This window comes from Pimephales promelas, chromosome 4 (genome assembly GCF_988280905.1).
Source record: "Pimephales promelas chromosome 4, fPimPro1.hap1.1, whole genome shotgun sequence".
NCBI lineage: Eukaryota > Metazoa > Chordata > Actinopteri > Cypriniformes > Leuciscidae > Pimephales > Pimephales promelas.
The window spans coordinates 1,214,704-1,233,387 of record NC_142772.1 but is presented as its reverse complement, the minus strand read 5'-3'; the positions used below and the strand labels follow the sequence as shown (position 1 = coordinate 1,233,387).

The following is an 18,684-nucleotide window of genomic DNA, read 5'->3' as shown; positions in this document are numbered from 1 at the left end:
AGTGAGATATGTCAAGCCTTTATTTTTTTATGGCTTACAGCTTATGAAAACCCCAAATTGTGAAAAGGTTTTCATAGCCATAATCATCAAAATAATGATTTTGATCTAGGTTGAAAAATAAACGTGGCTGAGCCTCCTCAGGGGCTGATCGTAATCTCTGGAATAGTTTACCAGTTCATATCCACAAGTTTCCTACGCCCCATGAGGCGTTGCGTCAAAAGTGGGCTCGTCTTCCGGTTCGAAGTAAACAAATCGCGACTTGACATACTTCACACTCGTTCATTCAACAGTTGACATTCATTCAAGTTATAGCGATCCAAACTAGCTAACGATGTGGGAACACAACCTCAACGAAATTAAAAAGGGTGAAATAACAGTACCTTTACCCACTGCAGTTACTTGGTTGGGAGTATTATAATAACATTAATAATCAAGGCATGGTGACAGACAGTTGTGCGAGCTGACAAACAATTAAAATAAAAAATACACACTTAGTCATTGTGCTTCGGAGTTTATTCAAAATTATAAATGAATGTGCTACTTGAATACATTAACTGGCACATTTGGTATTCTGTCAACTCTGTGAGTTTAGGTAGTTAGCGAACAGCCAATCACATGCTGAGAGAGTTTATAGAATATTAAGAATTTAAACAAATGTACACAGGAAGATTCGTTGTCTTTTGGGAGGTGATGGAAACTAACGTTACAGTCGTTGGCAGCATCACTCTGATTTCGTTTTCGGCTTACTTTCAAAACAATCACGTTTAAGCCACTGAATTAGTTTTGTCCGGTTACACGTACAACCGCGAACAGTCCCTGAGCTCCGTGACGACATCTCTCATGAAGATTTGCGTCTTTAAATAGTAAACTAATTCTCAGAAAAACAGCTAGCCTCTTCGCTAACTAACACACAAAATACCATTGAAATGCTACTTCCGCCGCCTCACCGGAAGTTTCACCCACTTTATTTTTTACAGGAGCGCCCCTCGGAAACTTGTGGATAAGAACAGCTCAGACTGCTGAAATGTTGACGGTATTCCTTAGCTTTTATTTTGAGTTGTGTTTTGCGACTGAGACATTCTCTACTGTGTTGTTTTCTGTTTATCTGTGTGGATCTGGTCAATGTTTAGCACTTTGGTCAACTGGGGATGTGCTATATAAATTAATTTGAATTAGAATGAGGTAACGTTTTATAGGGGCAGTCATGGCCGACTGGTAACCCAAAGGTTGCTGGTTCGATTCCAGTAAACGACTGAGATGGCCTTGGGGAAGACACATGACCCTTCATCACTCCAGTTGGCATGGTAAGGTTCTCCGATTCGCATCGGTGCATCGATTTAAAAAAGTGTGCATCGGATACTAGTTGGCATTTTTATAAGGATGCATCGTTCGTAATCGGTAATATAAGTATTAGTAGATGCGCCATACTTGTATTATTTAGAAAGTGACCAATATTTTATACAGTATGTAAATTAGGTTGGCTTTAATTAATTTTATTGCCTCAACAGGTTCCACGTAACTGGTTTACGTAATATAATTTGTTCATTTAACTTCAACATCATGAAATTAAGTACTATTAACCAACCCATTTTAAGTAGTCTCAACGTGAACTTTTAGAAGCTTCCTGACATGATTCAGGTATTTTTTATATTCATTAATATTCATTATATTTCATTTACTTTAGTGACACATATTTAAATTGATAGACTATAGCTAGCTATTTGCTAGAAGTAGCACATATTAGGATCTTAAACGGTGCTCCTTCAACCAAAGGAATAGAAAATAATTAAATCAGTCGAAAACCAAACAAAATGCTCCACTCTTCTCCACAATGGTAACCCAATGTAATTTAAATGGTACTAATAATTCCAATGCAATTTAACCTTAAACACAATTACACATTATCAAGTCTTCACCTTTTCTAAATTTCTCAAAAAAAGTTAGTTAGTACACAAAATGTTACCACATTTTATTTCACTTTCATAAGCTAAAATAGCCTCAATACAGGCCTAGACCCTGATTTAAACAAAAGATGTGTGCGCTGGTTCAGGAATCATATGACAGACATAATGCCGTCAGACATGCAGTAAGTGAAAAATGTCTGTAGCCCGCGGCACATACAGGGAAAGTGTGTGTTCGACTGCAGTCAAGGATGGGTGATGTCCATTAAAATTCAGTATATGCAGCATGGTCATATTGGGGATGTGAATATCATGGTCTAAACATGCACTCGTGATGTTTAACAACTCCACCTGCTTGTTTCCTTTCGTTTGTTTGATATGCTATTAAAATGACAGTGTGAAATATATATATATATATATATATATACAATCTTAGAAAAAAAGGTTCTATATAGAACCTTAAAAGGTTCTGTGAGCCCTACATATTTGGAACCCCTAAAAGGTTCTATTCACTCTTAAAAAAAGGGTTCATCTGGGTTCTATATAGAACCCTGATGTTCCATACTTGGCCAATAGAACCTTTTACCAAAAAAAAAAAAAAAAAAAAAAAAAACATTTTGGAGTTCCATATATGAAGCGGGGGATGGAACCATTTCTGGTTCTAAATAGAACTATTTCTTCTAAGAGTATATATATATATATATATATATATATATATATATATATATATATATATATATATATATATATATATATATATATATATATATATATATATATATGTATATATACAAATACATTTAAAAAAAAAAAAAACGCCTCAGGCCCGGAACTGTCTATAGAGCGCTGTGTTTATCTGTGTGTTACGTGATGAAAACTATTTGTTCAGAGTAAGAGGGAACAGAAATTAAAAGAATATACTTTTTAAATAGATATGAAATATATATTTGCAGCGCTAGTGTTGGGCTCAAACCCTGAATCACTTTAGTAAACCCCTTAAACTGAAGTTTTAATTACATTTTATGCACTAATAAAATCATGCAGTTATGCTCTATAGTCAGACTTTAACCTCTTGACTATTTAAGCCTGGTACAAATTTGAGCTTATCCAGCAACAAAGAAGTTCATGAGTTTATATATAGAGTTCATATTTATATATTAGAAGAATTCTGAATATTCCAGGGAAAGTTGTTGGTTGATTTTGGCCCATTTCCCTCCATTCAGAAGTAATAAGCACATCATATTCAGAGAAACAACTCTGAAACAAAGCAGAATAATACAGTTCTCCAGGGATTTGTTGGAAAACTTTATAAATTAAGACATTCAGTGTTTTTTTTTCCCCCAAAAAACTCATGCTTATTGTAAGAGTCTGTTATCTTCTAAAACTGTGTACAATGTGCACATTTTGCAATGTTAATGTGTGTTTCTGTGCAGTTTTTGTCAGATCTCTCGTTTCTAGTTTTTAGTCTTGGTATAGTTACACTATCAATCATTTTGAAATATTGAATGCATCACGTTTCCATGTGTATTTTAAATTGCCTTAAAGTCATATTGTTCTCGTTCTCCTTGAGCGTGTGGATTCGAGTTCGCTCTTCTGTCCGCGTGTGTTGTGTTTTATGTAGCATGTTTCCATGTTATGTCTTGTGTGAACACGTGTTCGCATTAGCTGTGTGCTAATTCGCCGGCCATGTGCTCTTGTTTTTGTTTTAAGTGTGAGCACATGGCTTGTCATGTTTATGCCATGTGCTCTCCTGTCTATTGTCTTAAAGGGATAGTTCGCTTAAAAATTACATTTCTGTCATCATTTCCTGATATTCTTCACAATATCTACTTTTGTGTTCAGCTAAAGAAAGATATTCAAACAGGTTTGAAACAACTTTATGACAGAATTGTAATTTGTGGGTGAATTAAACCCTTCTGGTGTCTAATTATTGGTTGATTGGTCCCACCTGTCCTCCATCTTTACCTGCCTTGTTTGCTCCCTTTTGTTTTCAGACCTTGTGCTATTCTCCTTGTGTTTTCAGACCTGTGCCAGCTTGTGTAATGTACTTTGTGTTAACCTGCTCCCTGTTTAGTCCTGTCGAGTCCAGCTGGCGGCCTGTTTTTCCCCACAGGGTAGTTTTTGTTTATTTCGGGCATTTAATAAAGCCCATTTTCACTCCTCGCCTCAACCCTCAAAGCCAACCCTGACACATATTCTATTATTTCATCAAAGGAGGGTCCCACATCCACACATGTCTGTGCTAAGCCCTAAATATCCACATTGTTCCCAGGCAGTTATTTCTAGTGATGCAATTACAGCTCTGTCTACTTGAATAGGGGAGATATTGTTTGTGCATCTGTATAGACAGATATCCATACATCCATCCCTCATCCAATCATCCTTCTATTGTGGATCAATATCAAGGAAAGAGACATAGAAAATGGGCTGTACAGTTTTGCAATAAATAATAATAAATAAAATTATAAAATGTTGTAATTACAATTAATGTGTGTGGCAGCCACACATAATGATAATAACAGTAATAATCATACAAATGAGCTTAAAATAATAATTTTAAGGGTTTATTGCATTAAAAACAGACCATATTTTTAATGAATAAACAAGTTATCATTCATTTTATTTATTTTTTCCTAAATTTTAAACATTTTAAATATTAACATTGTTTGTGGAAGTCCAACAAAGTTAAATGTATACTCAAACCTGAAAAGTTGTGTGGCTCCTTTTTCATTTGATTATCATTGTACACTTGGCGGCTTGTTTGTAACACTGTGTTAGAACTAACCCCGCTGTGTATTACAAATTTTAAGCCTAGCTAACAGTCGCTAGGAATTGCTGACAAGTTTCAAAACGGTGCTGTGTTTGAGCCAACAAGACAGTGATTAAGGCAATATAAAGTTAGAATTGGAATCGTTTACACCCAACTCAGAAACCAAAAAAAAAATACGATATAAAAATAAATATAAATATAAAAAAATATATAATATATAATATAAAAAATTTACTTTAATGGTGTCAAAACACTCTTTGTCCAGTATCTTCACGAAATATAATCAGAATTTTTCGCAAATTCGCGGGAGACCGCAAATCATTTATTCACTGTTAAATCTGTGTGGATTCTTGAACACAAAGGAAGATATTTTGAAGAATGTGTGTAACCAAACAGTTGATAGTGGAAAAAAACAAAAACAAATAAAATGAGTCAATGGGGTCCATCAACTGGTCTAATGTGAGCATGCGCTTTATAGGTAGCTACAGGTTGGCTCGCCATATTTAAATTTTCAATTCATCTCATTGTGCATCTTGTTTTAACACTTAAAAGTACAATATGCAGGATTTTTGCAGTGATATATCCAAAAACCACTAGGTTGATTACTTACAATATCTCAAATGTTTCCAATTATTTGTAAATCGTGAGAAAATTGCGATTTTAACCAAGGAAACGGGGCGTGTGAGCAGGGGTGAGGAGTTGCCAGTCAATGACATTGCAAAAGTAACCATGGCGACAGACGTTGACAACCGGGCTATGCTAATAGCAGGACGCTCACGTTGTTGTTGTTTTGTTCAAGCATTGTGGATCATGGCAAGCAAACTTTGAGACAAAAACGAAGATCAACATCTTTCGAGATGCCGAGAGCTCCACGTCCGCGACTAACTTTGACTTAGAGACGCGAGTGTTGCATGTTACGTTATTGATTTTTTAAAACTAATCAATGTTATGTAGTTCAACATGATGAAAAGTTAGAATATGATCTGTAAGGTATTCTCTAATGTTAATCTATCTACAGCCGACACACAACCTAACTAACAACATTCAACACACTCAAATGCCGTTCAGCGTGATAGTGAAACTGTTAGAGCAAGTGAAGCAGCGCTGCGTTACCTCGAGTTTAATTCGTCCAATAAACTGACCTGTGTAGCACTTGTGTGTAGTTCGGTAGAATAGAATGTCCTTATTCCTTTATATCCGCGGGACTCGCGTTGCGTGTGGCGCTGGTATACGTCTAGGAATCGCACCCTGCTTAAAAACATCGCTGTATTCACTCATCCATAAAAGATCCATTAACTTGACGACAAGATCCATACTTACGCTTAATGTGGAATATACGTCATTATTTTGTTATTGTAAGTGGTTAGCGACCCCTGGTGGCGAAAAATCCTACATATTGTACCTTTAAGTCTGTATCCACTGACCTACACTCTTAGAAGAAATGGTTCTATTTAGAACCAGAAATGGTTCCATCCCCCGCTTCATATATGGAACTCCAAAATGGTTCTATATAGAACCTTTTTTTTTTTTTGGTAAAATGTTCTATTGGCCAACTATGGAACCCCAGGGTTTTAAGAGTGTATAGAACCTTTTAGGGGTTCCAAATACATAGCGCTGATAGAACCTTTTAAGGTTCTATATAGAACCTTTTCTTCTCTCTCCGGTATGAGAATATACAAAACGGAAAAGTGTTATTTTGTAATCTTAATTATTGCTTATTTTATACTGTATATATAGCAGTAATTATTTTCTTAAAATGTCTGTTAAAACAACTGATTTTTGTGACATAAAAAAATGAAACAAAGTTTGTTCCCTCAATGTAAAATGTAACATTTCAAAATAACCAGTGTGTACCCTTTCATAATTGGGTAAGTGTTCAGAATGAGCAAAAATTAGTAGCACGTAAATTGGTCTTGACCTGAAGTGACTCTGATTAACTTCAAATAAATCTCAGCTGTTCTTGTAAGATTTTTCTGACATCGTTATAAACTGTACTAGCATCTAAAAATAAATGTCAAGAGTGTCCAGGTGCCTCTGGGTCTGTATGAGTGCATTTCTCAACTAATGTGTCGCATTTTCACTAAAAAAACCCCGGAGGCTTGAGAATGACAACTCACGCAACTCACACCGGCTGATAAAATAGAGCCGTCACACCTCCAAATAATGGCTTGGGTGATGATGATTTAAGAACTTATTGGCATTAAAGTAGCAAATTATTAACACTTTCGAACAATTATCACTTCCCTAATTCACAAGTCTGACATTTCTTGGAGATTCATCAGTTGACGCAGCGTTTGCCACTCGAGCGCTTTCTCCTCGGGCCGGTCCAGAGGAATATTGCGGCGACCTTGAGGTTCACAGACTCAATCTGAGCGTCCACTGCTCTATATAAATATATCGCAGTGCCTGGTTTTATTTGGACCTTTTATTACCGGTTAATAATATATAAGCTAGCGTGCTCATAAGGTGGATATTGAGCAATCACCTTGGGGAGTAACCTATTTTTGCTTTATGTTTTATTGTTCAGAAATATTTGATAAGCGAGGTGAATGGCATTAAATGCGATTTACACTAGGACACCTTTTTACAACCATTCTGCAATGCTATATTAATAAATAAATGACTTTTCACAGCTTAAAAATGTTAAAACGGGGTGAAGCTATAGTATTAAAAGCACATAAACATCCTGAAGGTCGCTATCTAGCTGCTGTTCTCCGTCATTTTTTGATTGTATGTGGTTATAATGTTATAGACAGACCTTTTGAGTTCCTCATATCTCGCATAATGTTCATTACTCCATTAAGTAGACTAATAAAGCCTGAGATTGTGTTTCTAGAAGATTGCAATTGACTTCTAGCAGAATCTAGCAGATTCTGTAGTGCATTTACGAGTCACAATCTGCCTTTAATGTTATAGCCAGAAGTTATAATAAATATTTCAGGACTAAAAATTAATAGCAATCAAAGCACAAGCAGTATTTAACATAAAGAGACTGTTTCGGGTCAGTGCACACATGTAAAACACTTTGCAGGCTTGTTTGTTGTTGTTACTTTTATGGGAGAAACAAAGCCATTGGAAACTTTGAATCAAACTTTGAATCTTTAAAGCAAACGCTGGTCAAAACGGTGTAAAGACAAATGCATAAAAACACATTTTACAAACCAATTAAAACCAACAGTTTAAATTAGGGCTGTCAAACGATTAATCGCGATTAATCGCATACAAAGTAAAAGTTTGTGTTTACATATTATATGTGTGTGCACTGTGTATAATTATTTGTATATATTTATATAAATACACACACATGCATGTACATATTTAAGAAAAAAAATATTATTTATATGGAAAATATGTATATAAATTATATATAAATCTAAATACAGTATATGCATTAAAATATTTCTTAAATATACAAGCATGTGTGTATTTATATATATAAAATAATAATACACAGTGCACCCACATATATTATGTAAACACAAACTTTTATTTTGGATGCGATTAATCGTGATTAATCATTTGACAGCCCTAATTTAAATATGATTTTTGTGATCAGAGATGAGTTTTTGAGATGGGATTAAATGAAATAAATACACACACATGCATGTATATTTAAGAAAAAAATATTATTTATATGTAAAATATTGATATAAATTATATATAAATCTAAATATATTACAAGATTTTTTTTCTTCTTCCTGTTCCTTTTTTTTCGTTCATGGAAATAAAGTAATATGATGTAAAACGGCATGAACGAATAAATAAATAAATACAGTATATGCATTACAATATTTCTTAAATATACAAGCATGTGTAAATATATATATATATATATATATATATATATATAATTATACACAGTGCACCCACATATATTATGTAAACACAAACTTTTATTTTGGATGCGATTAATCGTGATTAATTGTTTGACAGCCCTAGTTAAAAGTCTAATATCGTACATGCAATTAACACAATCATCAAATGCCATTAAATTCAGTGTCTGTAAAATGCATGTTAATTTATTAAATTCTTGAGTTATTTGTTTTATGAAGACCAATAATAGAATGCTGACTACAACTCCATAGCAACCACCTACAATACCCTAGCAACCACCCAGAACACCATAGCAACCCACCAGAAACACCCTACAACTCTTCCAAAGTAACACATATCATCATGCAAGTAAATGCACATATTTTGCAGATCTCATCTCAGAGAAACAGTTGGTTGGAAAATAACATTCATTCATAAACCTGCATATACTGTAGCCTTTCTATGAATCCATCTTTTGGGAGCGGGAAAGCGTCCGCGCTCTCGCCCGTGGCGTGTGATTTGAGTCCAGGCAGTGGGGTGAAATTGACTGTTACAATAAACCGCGAGAAGTGCCTCTTCTCTCAGAGAAAGCATTGTGGGTCTCTGAATTATTCATGCTTGCTTTATTGCAGATTGGCTCAAAGAGAAAAGTTAGCATGCAAGAGTCTTCGGCACAAGGCTCACAGAAACTGGCGACAGACTCCGCATATAACAAGCTGATTAATTAGATTTAGAGCGTACACTTTCCTACCTAAAGTGAAGGTATGAAGAGACCTTGAAGAGACTAGAATCAGACCGTTTCCTTGCTTAAATATGCAGCCGTTTGATGCACACTTGCATTAACTTGATTTAAACAGTTTTTTTATGTTCATTTGATTAACATTCGAAAGTTCGAGGTCAAAACACTTTTTTTTTCAGCAAGGCTGCGTTTGATTCATTAAAAGTGAAGTCTTTTATGTTACAGAATATTTATTTATTATGTTACAAATATACTTTTGAACACACTATTCATCGAAGAATCACATATTCCACGAAAAAAAAACATATATATATATATATATTAGGGCTGTGCAAAAATTAATTGCGATTAATCGCATCCAAAATAAAAGTCTGTGTTTACATAATATATTTGTGTGTGCTGTATACTAATTTTGTACATATAAATACACACACATGCATGTATATATTTAAGAAAATGTGTTATTCATATATAAAATATTTATATTTATATAATATACAAAGTAGATTATGTATATATATATATATATATATATATATATATATATATAGAATTTAAGCGCAAATAATTCTTAAATATATACATGCATGCATAGATATTTATACAAAATAATTATATACAGCACACACAAATATATTATGTAAACAGAGACATTTATTTTGGATGTGGTTAATCGCAATTAATTTTTGTACAGCCCTAATATATATATATATATATATATATATATATATATATATATATATATATATATATATATGAAGCAGCACAACTGTTTTCAACATATGCAATACATATATATTAGTGTTTCCACAACACTATTTTTGTATAAAGCATGCTATAATAGCATGCATATAATAGCATAGGAATCTAATTGTATACTTTATGATCAATGCATTGCAAAGCCATTAAAATAATCAGTATTAATGTACAGAGTTATATATTTGTGCAATAAAATATTTTGATATGTGAGAGGCGAACCAACCATTCTGAACCTTTTGATGCATATTTTTGCATTGCATATTTTTAGCATTGCATATTTTTAATGCATAATTCTTTTTTTTTTTTCTTTTTTTTTGACATGGAGTTTACAATGTTTGGTTTGTTAACTGGATGAAAATAACAAAACGATGTTCTCTTGCATTAGAAAATGAATGCAAAGGCAAGTAGAGGTCCTGCGGTTTAATGAGCGCTGCATGTGCGGCGAGAGAAGAGTCCTCTATTGAATGAGCAAACAGACGTCTTCTGTTTAATTCCAGCTAAATCAATGCAGATGACTTCAGACGTCACTTAGCCCAATTAGTGGAGCCGAGGAAGTGTGTGGTGGTGTGGGGATCGATCCGCCAATGGGATTACAACACCTGACTCGATGCTCGCTGTCGCCACGTCTACTTATTAGTCATGATGTGTAGCGTGGGGAAACTGTCATCTGACATCGGGTGGTGAAATGGGCTCCAGGACAGACTTGCTGACAGTCCTGACAAGCTAACTTTCCTGCTAATGCTGTCAGATCAGTGCGTCGCTGTTCTGCAAGCACACTCAATTTAAGGGTTTGAAGGGACATTTATGACGAAAAATGAAATGAATTCGCTTTTGGCAGGACTATCCTCAGGCTACGTCTACATTGACCCGGATAACCCGTTTAAAAATGCTCTCTGTCCACACCAGAGCGCTAAATTCACATTTACTGCTCTAAAACCTCACTGAGATACAGACGGAAAAGTAGAGTTATCACGCAATTCTTTTGGCAGGATAGTTTAATTTATGAAGAGTGTGTGAAGTAATATTTGAGAAACTGTGTGAAAGTGAACAGCACAATATACCGGTATAAACATGAATATCTATTGATACAATATGCGTCACATGACTAAATTTACGTCATCGCTTTTAAATACGGGTGAAACTCGAAAAAATATAATATGGTGCAAAAGTTCATTTATTTCAGTAATTCAACTCAAAAGGTGAAACTAATATATTAAATAGACTCATTACATGCAAAGTGAGATATTTCAAGTCTTGATTTGTTATAATTATGATGATTATGGATTACAGATATGAAAACCGTAGGGGTTTTCATAAGCTGTAACTTAAGCCATAATCATCAAAATTACAGTCTACACTAACATATACGGAAACAGAATTTTCACATTTATCCACTTTGGAGAGTGTTTTCAAAGTGTGCCTGTGTGTTTGTGTGTGTTGGGGGGATTAATGGGCTAAGAAAAATAATCTTAATTCAAACAGATATTATTATTTTTATTTTCTAGATTTTAGACAATTTTTATGAAAAATAATGTTAACAATTTTAATATTATTATAATATATTTTTAAAGAAAAAAATATTTTTAAGAAAAATTAAAATTTTAACAATTTTAATTATAAAAATGTTTTTTTAAAGAAAAAATATTTTTAAGAAAAACTAAGAAAATAATCTTAATTCAAACAGATATTATTTTTATTTTTTCTAGATTTAATAATTTTTAAGAAAAATAACAATTTTAAGAATTTCAACAATAACAATACAAAATTAATTTTAATATTTTTTTCTTTTTTTAAGAAAAACGTTTTTAAGGAAAACTAAGAAAGATAACCTTGATTCAAACAGATAATCTTATTTTTATTTCTAGATTTTAGATTATTTTTAAGAAAAAAAACAATTTTAAGAATTTTAACAATAACAATACAGACTTCATTTTAAGAATTTTTTTTTTATTTTTTAAGACATTTTTTTAAGAAAAATAACAATTTTAACAATAGCGATAAAACATTAAGAAAATGTTTGTTTTATTTTTTTCTTAATTTTTTTTTAAGAAAAAATATTTTAAGAAAAACTTAGAAAGTTAATCTTAAAACAAACAAATGTTATTATATTTATTTTCTAGATTTTAGATTATTTTAAAGAAAAATTACTATTTTTTTTTTAAAGAAAAAAATATTTTAAAGAAAAACTAAGAAAAATAATCTTAATTCAAACTAAAAAAAAAAAAAAAAAAAAAAATTCTAGATTTTAGATTATTTTTCTTACCCCCTTGGCATATATTTGTACTTTTTATAGGCAAAAAAAAAAAAAAAAAAAAAAAACACAACTTAAAATCGTATAATATCTTTCTGGAAACACCAAGTTTTGAATATGATGTTTGCAGTGTGTGCACACGGCCTCAGTGTTACCTGAGTTCTCGAAGTCGCTGTAAGACGCTTCCCAAGTCTCCGACATGCCGATGAGCGTGTTCTCCATGATCTGGAGGTCCGTCGTGGGACAGTTGCATTGTGGGAACTCGTCGGCACACTGGCAGATGCACTGGCTGTTCTGGCAGACGTATTCCCCCTCCCCGTTACACATGATGTAGCTGAGAGCCGACTGGACGAACTTCTCCTGCAGGTATTCGGGGAAAATGACCTGCAAACCTGAAAACGGGAAAGAGAATCAATGTTAAAGTCATTACCCAGATCCAAAGGTATTATTGATTTCACATCAGCGGGCAACAGGTAGCGAGTGCTTCGTGTAGTCGATGACAGAACTTTCTTTATTTCACACCGAGGCCCTGCGTAGGGATCGCATCTACAGTTTTATCTCCATCCCGACGCTGACAGCGAATGGTGTTTTGCTGTGGAAAGTTCTGCCGGAGGTCCACTTGACTTTGAACTGTCCCTCGGAGTGGGAGGACTTTACATAATGGAATAAAACGGAGGAGTGATTGATGGATTCTGTCCTGATCGGCTACGGCTTATTTACCAGGGCTGTCATAATATCCTCTGCTCTCTCTCTGTGTGTGTGTGTGTGTGTGTGTGTGTGTGGGTGTGTGTGTGCTGATGCCATATAATAAACGTATCTCACGCTTGTGCTCCAGATGTGAATGATTCCTTGAATCATGTCTGTAAAAGACTGACCAGAACACACTCGTGACCCGGCCATAAACACTCAGAAAGCCTACTAAAGCTTCATCAATGTCTTGATTTTCTGGGTTTTTGTGCTGGTTCCTCATTTCATATCTCATATACGGTTGATAGAAACCATTACTTGCTCCCTTGAATTGATTTCCAGGCATTGTTAACCCTTATAATGGTATTTTTTCTGTTTGTGTTTAGTGTTAAATTATTGCATTTCATCAATACGTTCAATTAGAACAATAAAACATATATGGGGCTGTTACCAGTCAAATTAAATCAGTGCCTCAGTAACTCTGAAGCTCCAGTCGCACACACACACAGACATTACGTTACGACTGTGTGTGTATAGCAGTTCGTCAAGGGGAAATCTTAATTACACTGTTACTTTGTGCTATCAAATTAGTTTTCAGACTAGACTTGGCAGTTTCTGCAACCAATTCAGCTTTTCTCTGCCAAAAAAAGCTTTTCTTACTTTGTATTTGTGTCTCGTTTCCAGTCCAAATATTTAAAAATTCTTGAATCAAGATGCATTTACTATGAGTAAAATATCATTAGATATTATGTCCTGTTTTTCGGGGAATTAATCCAAATTAAGCTAGTTTATGCTTAAAAAGGCTATATCATCTGCCAACGGGGTAAGAAAAAATCATCTTGATTCAAACAGAAACAACATTATTTTTCTGACCCTATTGGCAGATCATTTTGCTTGTTTTAAGCAAGAACTGGCTTGCTTTTATTTATTTCCCCAGAAAACATGACATGTAATTTTACTCATCTGGTAAATGCATCTTGATTTAAGAAATTTTTGAAATTTGGACTGGAAACGAGGCAAAAATACTAAGTAAGAAAAGCATTTTTTTTTTTTTTTTTTTTTGCTTAAAAGTGTAGTTAATTTAAAGTCTGAATGAAATTTCTTACAAATATTGTTTTGATGTATAACCTTGAACAGTCGCTTAGCTTCAGCTTTTCTGAAAGACGATTTTATCTTTTGTCGGATGATTAATTGAAGGTATATTCAACATTATGATGCTAAGATGTGGTCACTGTCCATTTACATACACCCACACCTCATTCTCAATACTGTACTTTCTGTGTTTGGACTTTACATTATGTAATATATTGCACTCTTTTGTAGAAAACTGCCCCGTCTCTGCACATGCATCCTATATTTTGCTCCTTTATAATATGTAATTATATATATATATATATATATATATATATATTCTTAAGAAAAACTAAGAAAAATAATCTTAATTCAAACATATATTATTATTCTTTTTATTTTCTAGATTTTAAATTATTTTTAAGAAAAAATCATAATTTTAAAAATAAAACTAAAAAACAATTAAAAAAATATGTTTTTTCTTTTTTGAGAAAAAAAATATTTTTTAAGAAAAACTAAGAAAAATAATAATCTTAAATCAAACAGATAATATTGTTTTTATTTTCTAGATTTTAGATCATTTTTAAGAAAAACAATTTTAACAAAAAAATAAGAACTGTTTTTTTTCTTTTTTAAGAAAAAAATATTTCTAAGAAAAGAAAATCTCAAATCAAACAGATGATATTATTTTTATTTTCTAGGTTTTAGATTATTTTTAAGAAAAACAACTATTTTAACAATAAAAAAATAAGAAAATATTTTTTTTCTTTTTTAAGAAAAACATTTGTAAGAAAAACTAAGATAATCTTAAATCAAACAAATATTATTATTTTTATTTCCTATATTTTAGATTATTTTTAAGAAAAATAACAATTTTAACAATTTTAATATTATTATAATAAAAAAAAATCAAACAGATATTATCATTTGTATTTCCTAGATTTTAGACTATTTTTCTTACCTATATCTTACCTTATCCTGTATTTTGCTCCTCTATTAAATGTAATTATAGATTGTAGATATGTTTAGATTTATTAATGTATATTTACAGTTTGCGCTTCTGGTCAGATGCTGACAGTGTTTCATTGGCTCTGTACATGTACTCTTCACAATGACAATAAAGTTGAATCAGAATCTGAATAGTTGACCTGTCAGTTGATTTCACCAAAAAAAAAAACAACACACACAACACCAAACCAAAACCCTCCACCACACACTGAAGTCCATCCAGAAGCCCAAACACCTGACACACACACACAGGGTTCCTGTAAACTGCTATGGGGAAGTTCACTGCAGTCCTGAAGGACAAGACTTGTTCCATGAATAAACACATCAGGAGACGCAGTATATCCCTCATGATGGACAAATCCAGCCGAAAACCTATAGAGCGATATATTGAGTTACATTGCCAGAGACCGTACCATTATCTTAAATAAATAATAAATCATACCTCGACATAAAACATGGTTAATGGAAGCCAGACCCGATATAATACAGCGTATCCATTTCTAATGGGAGGAAATGTGCATCGTGCGGAAGATAATTGCTCCATAGTAATTACAAATCCACTGTGTGAAGCATTATAGGACTTGTGTTCGAGGCCATGCTGCATTTATTTACCTTTACACACCAGAAACACTGAAAACTTTCTTTTTTAAAATATCTCTAGATAGATAGATGGATGGATGGATGGATAGACAGACAACAGATAGTTATATAGGCTTGAAATATCTCACTTTGCATGTAATGAGAAAGTGAGTAAATAATAAATAAATAAAAAAATATATTTATATAATACAAATTAAAAAAATAATAAAATATTATATAATTATTATATAATAAAAAATAAATAAAATAATAGATAAAAAAAAAATATATATATATATATATATATATATATATATATATATATATATATATATATATATATATATATATATATATATATATATATATATACACACACACTTTTTGCAGACATCATAAAACTTTTGACTGTTATTAAGCGAGAACATGCTGGGAAACACCACAGCCTTAATTCAAAATATACTTAATATACCCCACTTTCCAATTTCTTCATTCAGTCGTGTGTGTGTGTTTGTGATAATGCATGAGTGATGTGGTTTGGATGAGTGTTGCAGATTCCCAGCATTAGTGCAAGCCCGTGTCTCTCTCCATCAGACAGTGTGTGGACCCCGGAGCCGGTTTTCATTTAGCTTGATGTATTCCTGCTCCTGCAACTTTAATGTGATTTGTGGGAGAATCCAGATGGTGGGTTCATGGATGGGTGCAGCTCGACGACAGTGGCGGTGCCAGAAGCCCTGGGTTCACAATAACACACCCAACGCAACACACACACAATCCCCTCTTCTATTACTGAAACACCCCAGCACAGTGACTTCATCGCTCCTCTGCGAAAGGGTGTTTCATTCATGCTGGCGTTTATTTCACTGACCCTGTTTGAATGTCTGGGAATCTGTAAAATGAAATAAAATAAAATAAAATAAAATAAAATAAAATAAAATAAAATAAAATAAAATAAAATAAAATAAAATAAAATAAAATAAAATAAAATAAAATAAAATAATTGACTCTAAAATCAAAAGTAAAAAAAATAAATTAAAATGTGTTTTAAGAAAATACCGTGTTTGTAGGTTCATGAGATGTTTTAAATTGTGACACCAAGCCATTTTTTCTCTAAAACTTCTCCATGCACAGTAAATTCCCATTACTATTACCAGATGCACTTGTTTATTTATTAATGAATTATCTTTCTTAGTTGAGATTCGCGTTATACAATTTGTCTGATAATTTCAATAGTATATAATATTATGAATTAATAACATTAGCTTAAGTGTTCCTATAATGTCAATACAGGCACCAAAAGTTGCTTCATTTTCTTTAAGGGAAATTATAATAATTTGAATATTAAAACTTCAAAAACGTCTTTTTTTGCAAAGTTTCGTAAGTTTTAGTTGTTTATGAGATTTTCTATTTTGTTTAATTTTCACATGCATTACAGACAATGAAACTGGTCTTAACTGCATTAAGATTTTGTGTTTGTTTTTCAAGACAATTTTCTCCATTTTAATTATCATTACTATTACTCATTTGTTTGTTTATTTGTTTATCAATTATTTTTTTCTTAATTTTTATATAAATTTGTGAGATATTGGCTTAATTGTTGCAATTATTGCAATGTCACAAAGCAGGCATCTAAAATTGCTTAATTTTTTTTAAGCTATATATATATATATATATATATATATATTGAATATTTAACATTCATATTTCTTACTTTGATTTAGGGGTTACTATGTTATGAACTTTTTTTTTATTTTCTATTGTAATTTTCATGAGATTTACCTATTTATGAGATCCACCACCAATAGCATTTTACTTCAGAAAAAAAAAAAAAATTTGAAAAAAAAAATCTCTTTATTCAGACGTGGAAAGCGTCCTCATAGGAGACTAAAACAGTGTGTGATGAGCAATCAGGTGTGAACACTTAGTGTGTTAGCCTGTAAATTCTGAGAAACACACATCCACACACACCGTCCACAAGGCAGCACGACAGCGCAGGAGTTTAATGGGCTAAAACTAAAGATAAAACAGCAGAATTTATCTTTTCATTCTTGCATTTCAAGCCGTCAAAGCTCTCCGCCGTTCTCCCTGTGGCTACGCACGTAAATTACACGTCTGCTTTATTCAATCGCCAACCATACATCATTCAGCACAGTGAAGATTTTTCGGAGGATGTTATTAAAGTGTGTGACTCTCCCTGCCCTGGATTTCATCATGCATTTACACTCATTTATCTTGCAGTTGCACATGCATTTCTATTCTCAGGTAATGCACTTTAATATGACGCCCTTGTGAGCGTTTGGTTTGCACTCTTGACACCTCTTAAATATCAACCAATAAATGCATTTCTTCTCAATGCCTGAACTATCGATCGGCTCATATGTGCCCTTTATGCAGGTGAGAATCATGACATCTAAATGTTAAACTTCAGCCGTGGGACTTTCTACTGTTTTATGTGTCCAATCGGGCCTGACTCCAGGGTTCACGGGCTCTTGGCACGCTCCACCTCATAAGCAAGGGTTTCATCAGAGATTAATTGAGCATTGTGTGCCCTCAAATTCACAAAATAACCATTACCTAATGCACTGCTGAGAGGCATTGCTTGAATAAGGTGTTAAATTATGGCTCAGTTCGCAGTGAGAATCATTTAAAGGGTCATAGCTTTATAACACAGTCCCGCTCGTTTACTGCTGTACACTAACACACACCACATGAGTTCAGGAACAGCACTGACGGAAACGCTCAGGTCGGCGGTGATGTATCTTTGTCCTCCCGAAAAATCACACATAAAATAAACGTGTTTTTAACCTCAGATGAACGCTTTCGCACAGACCGCTGGAACCTTCTTTCGTTGAGTATTTATCACTCCGAAACATGTCTGTGCTGCTGAAATGCCAACGAGAGCCGAGAAGCACGTTGTAAAAGTTTGATAGGAAACATGAACCAGTTTCTCAGCGCCGTTATACAGGTGAGACTCGAAAAACGAGAATATCAAAAGTGCAGAAGTTCATTTATTTCAGTACTTAAAAGGTGAATCTAATATACTATATAGATTAATTAGATGCAAAGTGAGATATTTCAAGCCTTTATTTGTTATATTTACTTACAG

The 18,684-nt window shown here is 33.0% G+C and overlaps 1 protein-coding gene across 1 annotated transcript in view; it reads right to left on the bottom strand.

Annotated features, from left to right (window-relative positions):
• Positions 1-18,684, bottom strand: part of brinp1 (BMP/retinoic acid inducible neural specific 1) — a 172,338-nt gene that overhangs the window by 21,373 nt on the left and 132,281 nt on the right. The window contains exon 6 of the mRNA XM_039662013.2: positions 12,389-12,625. Within this exon, the coding sequence (XP_039517947.2) occupies positions 12,389-12,625 (237 nt within the window). The remainder of the gene's footprint in view (positions 1-12,388; positions 12,626-18,684) is intronic.